This window comes from Talpa europaea, assembly GCF_964194135.1.
Source record: "Talpa europaea genome assembly, chromosome: X".
Classification (NCBI taxonomy): domain Eukaryota; kingdom Metazoa; phylum Chordata; class Mammalia; order Eulipotyphla; family Talpidae; genus Talpa; species Talpa europaea.
The window spans coordinates 66656264-66671937 of NC_140081.1; the positions used below are offsets into that span (position 1 = coordinate 66656264).

Sequence of the window (15674 nt, forward strand, 5' to 3'; positions counted from 1 at the left end):
GAAAGGTGTTTTGAAGTTTTGTTTCCTAGCATCTTGATCACCATGATGAACATTAAGGAAATGATTAAAAACATGGGCTTTCCAATTCCTCAGACCTGGAGTCAAATCCATCCTACCACCTGTGATATTTGTGACCTTGGGCAAGTCACATAAGCAGCTGGACCTGTTTCTTCCTTAGTAGAATGGGGATAATAATAACACCTACCACATTGGTTTGTTGTGAGGATTCAGTGTGATCATATGTGGTGATCTTCACCTAAGTTAGTGCTTGTTTGTCATCTGTTTATCTGCTGATAGCAAAATGAGCCTGCATTGTCTAAAGTATGTTCTCACAGATAACATGGGGTCCCAAAACAGACTGAGAAAAGCCATTCAGAGATGAAGCATTTGCTACGAATAATTTCCAGATGCACATACCTACCATATAAAAGCTGTTGGCTAATACATTTTTGCCATGCTTCTGAGTAGCAGATTAACTGGCCTTGCATGAATACAGAGAGGTAACATGATTTGAAGAAGTCTAAGCATGCTCCCCGCACCCTCCTCTCACATATGCATATCCCAGCATATCTCCAAGACACTTAACAATATCAGGAATTCTACTAGTATAAGTTTATTCTTTTAGGGTCCCTCTATTGACAGTCCTTTTTGAAATGTGAACTCTTGGGCATTATATGTAGCCTCTTTTATACTTTCCCATTAAAACACTAGTAACTTGATAGATTTAGTTCCTTCTGCTAGGAGAGACCCAATGTAACACACACGCAGCAGAGCAATGTGGAGTAACAAGGCACTGAAAAGGGTGAGAATAAGGGTAGGAGCCAGGGCAGTTCCAAGGGAGACATAAAACACGTAGGCTTACAGCTGACTCTTGACCAGATAGAGCCAAGTAAATATCCAGTTGTGCCCAGATACCAATGTGTTCACCCGCACCCAACACCACCCCATGCCTTTTTCTACTTCAGAGGTGATGAGGCTATCTACTTCTGGCCATTCCATTCTATTCACTCTACTTTAAGGGTCAGTAGTGACATGGCTCATTGACTCCCTTCCCCTAATCTCTAGCGCCAGGTAATGCTCTCTCTCCCTCAGTACCTGCCTTACAACTGTGGGCCAGAAACCATAGGTGCCAAAGGAGCTCAGCCTACTCCTCAACACCAGGGCTCATCTGTTGATTCTCTTTCTGGGTTTAGATTACATGCACAGCGCCCACCGCCCTGTCACTGGGGGCCACCTGGGGAAAAAGGAGAGTAGTTATGTGGGCAGCGTGGGCACCAGCCCCAGGAAATCGAGCCGCTGCACGCCCCCGCCTGCCGACTCTGAGCTTGTCAGCTTTTGCTACCTCCACATGCGTGAACAAAGGAAGGAACAGGAAAGCCGGACAGATGTCAACGAGAACTTAATCTTCTTTGAGGAGACCAGGCCCCGGACCAAATCTGACCCCACGTCCAAAAGCTCTGGCCAAGGTTATGATGTGGTCCCCGATGACTTTGATGTAGCCAGCCTAGACCACGAGCCTTGTGCCAGCAGGGCCCGGTCCTACACCTTGGACAATTCCCTTGGGGCTGAAGCCCTGAATTTCTACTGTGACTCTTGCAAAGCCAAACTCCAGGAGCAGCTGGGCCCTCGCAAAAGTGGGAGGCCTGGCTCCTCTCGTGACAATATGATAGACTTAATGTCCCTCCCACCCCCTGGGAGTGAAGAGGAGGAAGAGGAGGAAGATGAGAGCACTTCTTTGTTGCCTGCAATTGCTGCCCCACCTCCTGGTTTCCGAGACAACAGTTCTGATGAGGATGACCCCAAACGCCGGGCCGTCCAGAGCCAGGAGCAAGGACGCCACCTGCGCGGACTCCTGTATGATGAGATTCCAGTGACACTGATTGACAGTGTGCAGACCCGGACAGTCCGAGATCATGCCCAGGAGCTAGATGATGCCCTGGTGTCTACTCTGCAGGCTCTGGAAGCCCTGGCAGCCTCAGAGGATGGACCCCATCCCCCACCCCCACAGACTGCAGGTAACAGCACATTCCTCCTCTTTCTTGACTCCCCTTGCCTATCTTGGCCAAGCAGGTCCAGCAGGGGACATTGCTTCTTCCCAAGCAGAGGTCAGTCTTGGTGGTATGTCATGACAGCGAATGGCCAGAGGCAGTTTAGGTAGGGTCCGGGGAGCAGTGACACTGTGGCAGGGATCAACTCCTCAGCTTAGCTAGAGCTCTGGCTTTTGCCATTCCATGTCTTGGAAATGTTTTTCAGTTGGACCCCAGGATTGGGGCCATGACAAGCTATGGAGCCAGGCCAGGATGTAGGATCAGAATGATATTGTGGAGATATAGAAGACAGGCAAAGAACATCCAGCATGCACATGACTGGAAGGAAAAACAACCACCTAACTGCCTAGTGACCTGGGATCGGGACCCGAGGGCCATCATTACTCCGGCCTGAGGTCTTCATCCTGCCTACGAGGCAAGGCTCTGCATCAGACACACTTGAGTCCTGGCGTCTTTACTTACCATCAGTGTGATCTTCAGCAAGGCACTTACTCTCTCTGAGCCTCACTTTTGGCACCTTAAATGGGTTTGGTAAGAGCAGTCCCATTACATAGGGTTGTTGTGAAGATTAAGTGAGATCATTCATGCTAAGCACTTAAGCACTGCCTGGCCCATGTAAGGACTCAGTGAGCGGTAGCTGTTATTACTGATTATTTAGTGAGGAAAGCTTACAGCCTGCATACTGTTCCTCTTACAGACACACACGTCCATCTTGTAGACACACAGGTCAGACATGCACCCGTCATCACTCCTACATACCCCTGTACACATGGAAACCTTAAAAAGAAGTCAATGATGCAGAAACAGAAAAGGAGTAGCGAGGAATAGGGGGCTCTGATGAGGCATGTGAGGCAGGGGAAAGTGTGGACAGTGAATGAAGAGATTGGGGTGAGAGGGAGCCTGACTGACTAGGGGGAGCACCAACCTCTTTGATGTGCAGACCCCACACGTTCAGCCTCTGGGGCTGGCACTTTTTCCCAGCGCTTGCTGCTCCCAGGCATGAGGCTGGTGTGGCGGCCAGAGAGAGGAGAAGCTGAGCTAAATGGCCTCAGCTGTGAGGACTGTAGGCCGGCTTGGCCAGATAGAGAGGGACTTCTCTTTGCCAGCCCTCTTCAGGATAATTAACGAAAATATCCTAGTTGTTGAATCTAAAAATAGTGATGATTAGCATGTTGTTTTGCATGTGATTTGCATGTTAATTTGCCATCAAACTACCCAGATCTCCTCTCTGCCTCTTTTGCTTCCCTTTCGAATTCCAGCCCTTCATAACCCTTTCTCCTAGCTTGCCCCTCCCTTCCATCCCAGCCCCTGTCAGCCCTGCAGTCATAGTTTTACCCCTTCCTGTGCAGGTCTGGCTGGTTTTCCCAGGCTTGAAATACTGCTGGCTGACCTTGACCACCGTAGTCTCTATGTATGTCTGGAAATGGACTTGGTCTTAGTAAGTGCAGCCCTGTCTCTGTTCTTCCAGGTCTGATTGTGCTGGCCACAATCACCCCTGAATCATCGTTGGACTCAGGCCATGAAACCAACTCTTCAGAGCTCACAGACATGTCAGAGATGATGTCTGCCATGAAGCAGCACCAGAACACTACTTACTTCCTGGCCCAGCACCTCAACAAGGATAGCCTCCTGGCCCGCAAGGACCTGCCCTTCCGGATCCAGAGCTGCGCAGCCCAGGCTGTTCTCACAGCCCCTTACTCTCTCGGGCGCCCAGATCCCAACCCATCCCTCCAACCAGCAGTCCCAGGCCAAAGTCCTGGCCCCCCTGGCGCTCGGAGGAAGCTGTTGCAGTCAGAGGCTCAGCCACAGAGAGAGCGAACGTACGCCCTGGCGGTGCACCCGGCACTGTCCCCGCAGCTCAGTGAGCAGAAGAACCTGAGCCTGCTGTCCCCAGTTCCTGAGGACAAAGGGCCTGGCCACACTCGTGGAGGCATGGAGATGTCACTGAGGGCGACCACACCATCCCTCAGTGAAGAGCAGGTCTCTGAGCTGAGGGAGAACCTGCCCAAGGAAGTCAGGTTGAGCCCCAAGCTTATCCTGGACCCAAAGGGCAGTGTGACCCCGGCCATCATCTCAGCCGCCCTACAGCAGGTGGTTCACACTAAGAGTCTAGCCACCCCTGGCGGTGCCTTAGGGACACCCCCCAGCAGTGGGGAGAGAAGACTGGAGGCCAGTGTGGGGAGGCCTGAGGTCAGCATGGGAAGACCAGAAGTTAGCGTGATGAGTGGCAGTACTAAGAATCTTAAGTTCAAAATGAGCCCTGGTGCTCCAGAGACCTCTAGGAATTCCCAACAGCAGCTGAGCCCAGAGATCTCTTCCTGCTCCAGAGCACCCACAAGCAGCCGGGCTGACAGCCTGCACCTCTCCCCTCAAGAAGACAGGCTGCCTGCCCAAAGTTTCCCCCCCAAAAGCTATCTTGCACGAGCAAGTCGAGAGTCAGTGAGCAAGCAAGCGATAGGGGAGGTGGTAGGCAAGGGTGGGCCAGAGGGTACTAAGCCTGCCCTACATAAGCAGGGCACTGTCTCTAGCCAGGGGGAGAAGGGGCAGCTGGAGATCACGCCCCAAGGCAGCAAGCTTGAGGAGACCAGCCTGGTCCCCCGAGCCAGCTACCCCATGGCTCTGCAGAGCCCCAGCTGCCAGCCACGAGGCCACAGCCCCAGCTGCCAGCCACGAGGCCACAGCCCCAGCTGCCAGCCCCGTGGACACAGCCCCAGCAATCAGTCCCGAGGTCAGAGTCCCAGCTGCCAACCTCGAGGTCAGAGCCCATTGAGGCCTCAGGTCACCAGCCGGCAGGTGAGCACGATGCCCTCCAGGAAGCTTGAAACAACCCTGGATGGAGCCCACTCGGCCTCGGAAGGCCCCACAAAGCCCAAATCATCCCGAGGGCCTTTCCGACTTCGCAATTTGTTCTCTGCCACTTTCCCCACCCGCCAGAAGAAGGAGACCGATGAGCGGCAGGCACAGCTACAGAAGGTAAAGCAGTATGAACTGGAGTTCCTGGAGGAACTTCTAAAGCCTCCAAGCCAGGGGGAACTGCCAAGCACCGAGTACCTGCAACCCCCAGCACCTGGCCGCTGTGGCTGCCAGCTCCGCAGCAGCCCCGTGCAACAGGGGCCTGGCATGTCCCGCGAGCAGAGGCGCAGCTGTGATTGCAAGCGTATCTGCCGGGGGGGCCGCCCTCAGGCCCCCCAGACGCCAGTGCCCAGTCTCCGGGGGCGGGAGAAGGACAGGGTTCCCCCTACCCAGAGGCAGCCAGAGGCTGGCCCAGCCTTGAGCCTCAGCAGCCCCATCAATGTCAGGCGCATCCGCTCCACCAGCCTGGAATCCCGAGAGTGTCGATCGGACCCTGAGAGTGGTATATCATGCCTGACCACGTGTGCCTCGGGGGGCGAGTGTCTGGGAGCTCCCAACTACAGGAAACTGATGCGCCGCTACAGTATCGGTGAGCTGGACCAGGGTGACAGGGCCTCGCTGACCTCGGATGTCTACCCACACCCACCCCTGGGCATGCTGCCCCGGGAGGCCAAGGAGGTAGAGGCGGGCCTCCCCCTAGGCTTGGGTACCAAAAGCAAGTCTCCGGAGTCACCCACCCTAGGAGATCCCTCCTATGTCCAGGTTGCCCCTGAGACCAAAGGCCCCAGACCAATGGCTGTGTTCTCACTGCCGGAAGAGGTGTACCGGAAGCCCGCCGAGCTGGACGACGAGAGCGAGAGCAGCAAGTGCTGTTCCATCCGCTATTGCTTCTACTACCGCAAGTGCGACATGGCTGACGATGCCAGCGACGGCAAGGACGAGCTCTCCTACTCCATCCCCATGAAGATTCTGCCTGGCATGAAGCTGGATGAGCAGGTAGTGCCTGTGGTGAGCAGGACCCTGCAGGTACTGGACGCCGCCACCTGCAGCAGCAGCAGCCCCGAGGCGGCCCGCACCCAGGAGATTGACCTGCGGGCATCCACCTTTGAGGGGAGCCTGGCAAAGATCAATGCCCTGCGGGCCCACGCCTATGGCCTGCCCGATGGCTTCCTGGCCGCCCGACTGGATACCAACGAGCTGCTGACAGTCCTGCGGCAGTGTGTGGCTAGCCCCGAGGCCCGTGCCCCCAAGCCCTATGTCTCCCAGATCTCTGAGTACAAGCTTGAACTGGCTCTCAAATTCAAGGAGCTCCGGGCCTCTTGCCGCCGCGTGGCCAACGTGGACAAGAGCCCGACTCACATGCTGGCAGCCATCACAGGCAGCTTCCAGGTGCTGAGCAGCCTCATTGAGACCTTCGTGCGGCTGGTGTTCATCGTGCGCTCCGAGGCCCAGCGCCAAGAGCTGCTGGCCAAGGTAGAAGAGGTGGTGAGGAACTACACCTTCCTGCTGCGCGCAGCCGAGGAGTCTACTGCCCGGAACCTTAACCAGCAGCAGCAGCAGCAGCAGCAGCAGCAGCAGCAGCAGCAGCAGCAGCAGCAGCAGCAGCAGCAGCAGCAGCAGCAGGCAGCAGCTGCTATAGGGGCAGCCCCTGGGCACCCACCAGGCTCCCCAACTTCGGCGACTGTTATGAGCACATTCACCCGCTCCTTAAAAACCCTTATTAAGTAGGGCGTCTGCCCAGGCCTGCCCCCTTCCCCAACACGGCCCCAGGTTTGAGCTTTGTGGTCCTTGCATCTTGTGGTGAGTGTATGTGTCTGCTCGGCCAGTCAGGGTCCGAGAGCCTTCAGTGTCCAGGGAGTGCAGCTCCCTGGGCTGAGGCTGTCCCTGAGGGCTCCAGGCCGCCACCGCCCTGGGTATCCTTGCCCCTTCCCTGGCCTCTGGGCGTCACTGTGAGGGCAAAAGCCCCTTGTCACTACGCCCGCCCCCGAGCTGTATTTTATCCCTTCTTTGGGACTGAGAGGTGACATCAAGCTCACTTCCTGTTCCTTGTGCGGGGATTGGGGAGCTGGGCCTGAAGCAAGCAGGGCCATGGGTCTTGAGCTCCTCCTGGCATCTGCTCCCCTCCAGGGACCAGTGGCAACAGCAGCAGGCCACAGCACCGAGCAGAGGGGAGAGGGCACTCAGCCCAGCTGTGCCCACCCACCCTGGGCTCACCCTCGCCTGTCAGTAGCCACCCCAGAGGGTCTGTGCCCACGTGGTAGGTTTGCAGAAAACGGCCACGCGGGGCTGTCTGTGGCCGGCCCAATAGGCTGGCAGCCTCGGGGGCCCTCACCCCCCAGGCCCGGTAGCTCCACACCAGCCATCCCCAAAGTGCTCTGCCTGTCGCTTGACGGGCAGGGCGGCTCAGTCCACTAGGGAGCAAGTATCTGGGATCATCCCACTTGTCCTGGGTAAGGTACCTGGTGAAAATTTCTGCCCTGGGGAGACTCAGTGCAGACCTCAGAGCCCGCCCGGCCCAGCCCGGCCCAGCGCAGGGCTGTCCCTGCAGGCGTGCGGCTCGTCTCTCAACATCTCTCTACCAGACAGACTGTCCTTAGGAGTTCGACGTAGCTTTGGATCGGGGAAGGGGGGAGGGGGGAGGGGGGAGGGGAGGGGCTGGGGTGTCGACGACTATATCTTAAACTTCTGGAAGCTAGCGTGATATGTTTATCCTGAGTATATGCTTTTGGCTGTGTATTGACCCTGTGGATTTGTCTCTTAAGAAAAGAAGCTGAGCGCCTTATCCGGTGCAGCCCTGCACCTCTCTCTCTCCGGAGTCATCTGGAAGGGAATTCACACTGTTTAGCATCCTCCTTGACACACATCTACTGCTGCCACCACCGCCCCCCTGTAACCTTCCTGGGAGTGAAGACACGGAGTCCCTACCGATGGTCCCACCGTAGGGAACAAAGAAAGCCAATGTTTCTTCTGTATAGATTGCTTCTCGTCCACCTCTCCATCCCGCCCGCCTCCCATATGCTTGTGCCCTGTGTCTGCCTCTCTGTCACCGGGACGTGAGAGGCCGCGTGAAATCTCATTCTTATGTGAGTTTTATAAAGATGTACACTGTGCTTAACCCCCACCCATCCTTGTACCCCCTAGTGCAATAAACCCCCCTGAGTGGTGATTTCTCCCGGCAAGAAGTGGGGGAGCTCCTTCTGCAGAAGCCAGTCCCCCCTTCCTTGCCTCTCCCACAGGACTCAGTTGTTTGATGGATCAGAGATGCAGCCGGTGGGGGACCCTTCTCCCCATGACCACTGCAAGCTCGAGTGCCGACGTGGCTCCCCTTCTCCCAACTTCTTGCTCCTGCGCCTTTGCCACTCAGGCCCCGCTTGTGTCATCGCACCACCATCTGTCACCTCTCCCTCAGCCTCACGGAGAGGACACATTTTGTAATGTCTGTATATAGTATATATACTACACAAAATATATAAATTATATATATACTAATTTATGTCTTGTTTTTCAAACAAGAATGATTAAATCTATTCATCTTACTATCCCAGTAAGCCTTTGTGGTGTCTCTTTGTGGGTGTCCTTGAGTTGTGGGTTAATGGCAGCCCCCTGAGTGCTCCCCAAGTAAGCCTGTGCCTGGGCCCCCAGGGTGATGAGAACGCTGCTCCCCCTAACCTCCCTTTGCTTCTCTTAGAAGCCTCCTACTGGTTACAGGCCTTGGAAATGGCCTACTCTTTTCTCACGACCTCAGGGGTCACCTGGCCACCTCGGCTGTGATCTCAGAAGTGAAGGGGGGTGGGGTCAAGTGAAGGCGAAAGCACAATGCCCTCCCTGCTTAGCACACTGGTGGCCTCAGACGAGGAGGCGGGGGTCTTAGGCCAACACTCGGGTCAGGACTGGGAGATGGAGCCTCCCTCTGAAGCCTGTCCAGTCACCTCAGAGCGCAGCCTCACAGCCTTGCAACAGCTTCTGGCAGGTTATGGTGTGGGGGGAGGGGTGTTTCCACAGAAGTTTCCAAAGGACCCTAAACTGACCTCTCAGGCTTTTCAGGGTTAACTACTGGTGAGAAATGGTCTTGTTTCTTTTCTTCTTTTCTTCTGGTAATCTCAGGTTCCCACTAGCCTGAGACTCCGTTGTGTCAATTGGAAAAATGTTCCCCATCACTTCCATCCCCTACAAGGAATAAGGAACACCCCATCACCTTCTGGGTGATGCTAGCTGTGGGCATGTGGCTTGGTCCTTTCAGCCCCATCTAGGCCCACTTGCCTCACTGGCCAGGTGGACACACTCTACAGCCATGTACAGTGGCCTTGACCTGATCAATCACTTCCTCCCAATGGTTGAGCACAGCCTCTTTTGCTCATGTCTGCAAGGGTGTGGCTAAAGCGGTCTGGAAGCAAAGCATGGAGGAGGAGCCAGAAAGAGTCAGGCTGGGCTGCTCTGTGGTGAGAGGCCACCAGGAGCAACAGGCTTGGCCCTGGGCACAGACCTCTTCTGGGAGCTGCCCAACAGGGACACTGTCCCACAACACCAAGGTTGGGACTCTGTAAGCTCGTGCCAGAGTCAAGTGAGGCCTCCTACCACTCAACACGACCCAACCAGTCCACCCTGACACTTTGGCACCCTTGGGCCCATTGCTGTACTCTAGTACCTCCTTATAGTCAGAAAATGTTCTCACTGGGTTCTGTGCCCAGGGTGCCCACCCACACAGTACCAGCATACACATATCTTGAATAAATATTTGTTGAATGAGATGACTATCATCAGTGCCCTCCCAGAAGGCACCTCGTGAAAAGGGCCCATCCTCTAGGAAGGGTCGATCCAGAGTGGTGCAGTTTTGATGATGCTGGGCAGCCTGGCATCCACCAAGCAAAGGTTAAGGAGTCTGGTCCATCATCTGATGATCTACTGACTAAGCTGAGTTTCTCCAACTACTTTTCCAAAGCTTCAGAAACTCCTGAGATGACAGATGATCTCCTAGTCTGTGAACCCAGGGTCATTTTCTGCAGCAGCTGGTAGCATGGGGCCATGGGGCGGCTGGTGAGGCAGAGTCCCATTTGCATCTTCCTCACCCTCTTTGGCCTAAGCCAGAGCCTGTTTCCTAGAAACGAGTCCCCAGAGCTTGACTCCTGCCTTTCTGACTCAGTCAATTAAAGGAAAATAGGTTCATGTTGGCCTGGGCCCAGGATGCCCATATTGCTGGCACAGCCACATTTTTTCATGGTGTTGTCTAGGCACTGTGGACAATGGACAGTTTCATCAGTAGTAAATCGAAAGGACCTGCCTCAGCCAGAAGTTCTCCTCCTAAATGGGGAGGGAAGGATCAAATCCCTCCAAGCACCACTGATACGGGAGTAATAACTCCTTCCCATACCCTGCTCTGCAGGCTGGAAGACAGGCTGCGGGGGTGCATCTGGAGCAAGGAAGAGGAGTGGGAGGGAACGAACACTAAGGATTCAGCCCTGGGCCCTAGCAAAATGTCCAGGACTCCAGGTGGATCGCTTGGGTCCTAGCCATGACCTGCCCAATGCTGCTGGTTGGTGGCAATCATGGAGGCCTCTCACAGGCACAGAACTGCTTGTTTCATTTCTCTAGTGACTCCCTTTCCACCCATGCCCACGCACCCATGCTGCAGTCCTTGGGTACTGCCCATGCTCCTAGCATCTCAGAGACATACTCTGACATCTGTGTTGACATTTCCAGTGGCAGGGTCTGGACCACTTTAGCTTCCCTGCGCTCCTTTCTGTGATAGCTGCCCTTCCCTCTGATTGTTGATTCCGCATCATTTTCCCAGGTTTGGCTAAAAAGGAATGTGCATCTGTACTATGTTGGAAACATTCTACAGCCCAGAAAAGTTGATCCCTGCCCTTAAACACACAAGAACAACTGTGTCTAGCACTTGCCATATGCCCAGCACTGTGCTAAGGGCTTACACGCACAATTTCATTTAATCTTCTAACCATCCTTCAACCAAGATAACTTTCATCACATCCACCTTCTCGGAGGATGAAATGGAAGCTGAGAGAGGTTAAGTCACTAGGCTGAGGTCACACAGCTGGAAAGCAGTAAGCCCAGCCTAGGCTTTCAAAGTGCTACCCTACAGTGCTCAGCCCAACCCCACCTGGAAACAGGTATGGATACAGCCACACTCCTCAGAAGACGGCCTATAATTGTTGCTTGGTGTCTTGGCAGCAGATGGGTAACAAGTTGTTGGTAACATTGGGGTGTAAGATTCAGAATACCGAAGACCTCCTGCTCCTGCTCTGTTCAAGGGGCTGCCCTAGTGCCACATGCCTCAAGGAGCCAGAGGTGGGGGGAGTAGTATGTGAGCATGGACATTTGTGCGAAGAGCACTTGTTCCCAAAAAGTTACCACAAAAATTATAAGGGCAGGGCCTCCCCTGGTGACGCAGGAGGTTGAGCACCGTGCTGTGAAGCGGTCCGCAGCCTCTGCAGCGCTGATTCTGTTGCGTTGGGCAACACCACACTGACAAACGGGAGTCGTGGAGCAGGCTACAAAATGCAGGATACTGCTGAAGAGCAAGATCCTGGCCCTTTTATTGACACATGTAATTGGTTTTTAGGAGATTAGGGAGATTAAGGAAAGGGGAAGGGTGTAGAAGATTAGGAACTGTGAGTCTGCCCTCCAGGCACTTCTAATCCCCAGCCATGGTTCTAATCTCATCAACAAGGCCCTCCACTGATCAGCTTTTGGGGTCCCTTGTCATACATTGGTCCTCGGCCCCCCGGGCATTCCCAGTCATACCTCGTGATGTATAAATCGGGTGTATATGTTGTGCATCCGTCCTCAGCCCCCTGGGCTTTCTGGACATACCTCATTGATGCATGTTATGAATTGGTCCGCAGCCCTCCGGGCGTTCTGGACATACCTTGTGATGCACAGCCTTCGCAGTGTGATCCAGCTTTGTGCTCTTGTTTGATCTGAAGGGCTTAAGGGTTAGGGCTCCTGTTCCTAACTGGCCAGACCACTTTGACCTTGTTTAGGTAACAAAATGGTGGCCGTATAGGCTGCCTAGGAGTAGCAGACCCACAGATTCGATCCCGGCCGGCCGGCGAGGGTCCTACATGGTGCAGCAGACCTCTCCTGTCTCGCCCGCTGCTCCCCTCAGCAGTGAATTTCATCAGTCTGCCTGTTCTGTTCCCTGCTCTGTCTCTGGTGAATCCTCTCACCCTCCCGTGCATCTGGCCTGTACCCCAGATCTTGTGTAGATAAATAAATAAATCTTTAAAAAAAAATTATAAGGGCCCCTTGTGTGCCTCAAACTGGGGTCTGAGTCTCCCAGGGGACAGAGTGGCTCCATGGGTCCATACTCCTCATGTATTTGGATCTTAAATATTTGGGAGGAAAACATTATGCTGATGATACAGCAAGTATTTTTAGGTGAAAATATCAGAGACAAATGGAGAAGTTGCATTTCTTGTGAAGAATACCTGTCATTTCAAAGACACTTGAAGCCTTGTGCCTGATACTGCTGGCTCCGCTCCCATGCCCACCAACCCGGTGGCCAGGCTCCCTCCCCTCCCCCCCTGGATAGGCTTCGGTGGAAATGCTCGCCACACTTGAGATATCTCAGATGGGATAACTGGTATCATGGGCCCCAAGGGAAGGACATCTAGGACTGGCCTGGCGATCTGGGCACAAGAGGGAGTAAGGCATTTCTTTAAGGCTAAGGGGCCTGTGGTGGCAGGATGCCTCCCTTCCTCCCCTGCCCGGCCCCAGTGTTGCCTGTTACATACCAGCAAAGTTACACACTAGACAAAGACTGAAGGGAACCAGATTCCCTGCAAGCTGATTTCTGCATCTGCAGTGAGCAAGCAAAACATGTGGACTAAGATGAGCAGCTCCCCCCAGAATCAGGGCTCAGTTCTATTTTCAGCCCAGCCGCTGACTTGCCAGATGATGGGGTACAAGTCATTTCACCTTTTGGATCTTTTCTAAAATGAAGATGACTGAGTCTTCAGCCTCCCTCTGCGAATCTGAGGATTAATGAGGTAGGGATGAAAAAGCAGCTATAAAAATCCTCAGTCCTAGCCCTATAAGCTTAACAAGTGCAAATTGAACTGTCCTGTTTGCAGCTGGTCCAGAGAAACTAATTAGGCTGCCACCAAGAGCCTGGAACCAGAAACTTGGGGGCCTGATTCCTTCAAATAGCCATTGTTCTCAGTCAAAATCATCTTCCCATCGATTCCCCTCAAAAGAGAAATGCAAGACCTCTTCCCCTTTGGGCCTTGCGAAGTTGGAAGCCCTGCTGCTATCTCAATGGAGAACCCCCCTCCTTGGGTGAATACAGCCAGGCAGACACAAGGCTGTTCTGGGGCTTTGGTCATTCCCCTGACTGTTTTTTTTTTTTTTTATATATTTCCCATCCTCTTCATTCTTATCTTTCTCACTAGAAGTACTTATAATGGAAGGGGGTCTGAACGTCTCATCTTTCTTCAACATTTATTCTTTGTTAGTAGCAAAGACCTTTCAACGGCAAACTCTTAGCTAACTTCCCAGTGACAGTTTCCAGTTCTAGCTACTGTGCCCAGTGTTGAGTTCTCACTCCCACCCTAGCAGTTTCACAGCCTATGACTGTGCCAAGGGCAGCAGGAGAAAAGATTTTCAAATACTTATTAAGGGAGGAGATCGTTTTGCTCCCAGGATCATGGCAAAATAGCTTATAGGGAAAAACTGGCTTTAGCTCCCACTCTCAGGTGACCCCACCCTCAGGTTGCCCACCCCCCACTACTTTCTCACCAAGACATCTTCACGTGTTCCTCTGGCATCTCGACACTCTATGTGGTGACAACCCCATAGGCCTGCTCTCCCTTCAAAATGACCTCTTCCTTTGCCCAAGCAAAAACTGGCATTATGAGCATATATTAGATTTTGAGCCATCTGATTAACAAATAAAGCAATTTGTAGTGTGTCTAAGAGCTTCCTGCAAAGTTACAGAGTCATATCCAATACAGAATGCCACGAATCTGATCTTTTAATCGGTAGGCACGCTGAGTGACCTTGGTAACATGACTGTTAGAAATCCCTTCTTGCAATTATGGGATTATGACAGTGGAGAGTAGCCAAGACAAGCCAGAGTTGCATGTCCCCTTCGCCTTCTCTAGTACCCTGATCACTCAACCCCTTAGCCTGCCCACTTGAAAACTAAACAGCCCACCTGCTTCTCACTACCTCATATAAACTTTTTTAATATTTTATTTTAGGTAATTTTTACATCATTTTTCATTTTTGCACAAGGTATGCATTTTCATTTTGGTTATATTCCCCATACAATTGCACCCCCCTTATTTAGACCTTCATCCTTCCTCTCCCTGCCCCCCCACCTCATATAAATTTGAGGATCAATCTGTAGTATGGGCAATCTCTTTGCAGTTTCTTAGAAGGAACTACAATTCCTGCTTCCTCTTACGAGTTACAAGCCAAAAATTACTCTATGGCAATAGCAGGACTCTTAGCCAAGAAAGACAGAGGAATTGGTAGGAAAGCCAGAGCTAGGACTAGCATTCCTGCCCTCTTCCTAACCTGGCACCGAGGGAACATGCAATGCCTCCAGTGACCCGCAAAAATTTCAAAGAAACTGGGCCTCCCTGGTGGCGCAGCGGTTGAGCGCTGGGCTGCGGAGCTGCCTGTGGATTCAATCCCCGCCAGTTCGATCCCTGGCCACCGGTGAGGGTCCCACATGGCGCGCAGACCTCTCCTGCCGCGCCCGCTGCTCCCTTCAGCAGTGTACTTCTGTCCTTCTGCCTGTTCCGCTCCCCACTCTGGCTCTGGTGAATTCTCTCGCCCTCCCGCGCTTCTGACTGTACCCAGTGCTTGTATAAATAAATAAATAAATCTTTAAAAAAAAAAATTTCAAAGAACCAAGTAGAAAATGGGCAGATTTTTCTTCCCTTGCTGAATGGTGGAAATGACTTCAATTTGACTTGCAGTTACTGCAGCCTAAGCCCATTGCTAATGGCTCTGAAATGGAGTTGCTAGCACGAGCCCTGTACCAGCAACCAGAAAACTGGTTCTACTTGCAGCGCTTCCACGAACTAGCTGTGTGACTTTGGGCATCTACTTCCCCTTTTTGAATATCAGTTTCTTGCTATGTAAAATGAATTGGTTGGACTAGGGGGGCTATTAGCTTTTAAAGAGATCATTTTGGGCCTCCCCGATGGTGCAGGCAGTTGAGCACAGTGCTGTGAAGCTGTCCGCAGCCTCTGCAGCACGGGTTCGATCCCGGCCGGCTGGGGAGCTACCCACATGGTGCAGCAGACCTCTCTTGTCTCGCCTGCTGCTCCCCTCAGCAGTGTATTTCAGTCAGTCTGCCTGTTCTGCTCCCCACTCTGTCTCTGGTGGATCCTCTCACCCTCCCGCACCTCTGGCCTGTGCCCCAGCTCTTGTATGTATAAATAAATAAATCTTTTTTAAAAATTAAAAAATAAAGAGCTCAGTTTCTCCATATCCTTTCATTTAAGCATTTTTAAAACAAAGGCGAATACTTCCAGCATCACCCAAACATTCCCCACTTCAATAATTAAACTGGGAGAACTCCTCAGCTCATAAAAGTTAAACACCAGAATAAACCAAAAACCCACTTGAACCTGCCATTTTTCATCTAATCCCTTTCTGTCAAATTGGGCCGAAATGCCTTCTCTCTTAAATCCACAGATGATTCTAGTTCCCCAGGATACTGACCTTGCATAATAGATCCCACAATTCACAGGTAACAAGTCCCAGGAAACCTAAGACAGTGAAATACTCAAACGAAAGATA

The 15674-nt window shown here is 52.8% G+C and overlaps 1 protein-coding gene across 1 annotated transcript in view; it reads left to right on the forward strand.

Moving 5' to 3' along the window:
• FRMPD3 (FERM and PDZ domain containing 3) overlaps positions 1-6629 on the forward strand; it is a gene marked incomplete at its 3' end in the record, with an annotated part of 59508 nt that extends 52879 nt beyond the window's left edge. The window contains exons 13-14 of the mRNA XM_084259096.1: positions 1194-2015; positions 3517-6629. Coding sequence (XP_084115222.1) covers positions 1194-2015; positions 3517-6629 — 3935 coding nt within the window. The remainder of the gene's footprint in view (positions 1-1193; positions 2016-3516) is intronic.
• Between the last annotated feature and the right edge of the window lie 9045 nt (positions 6630-15674).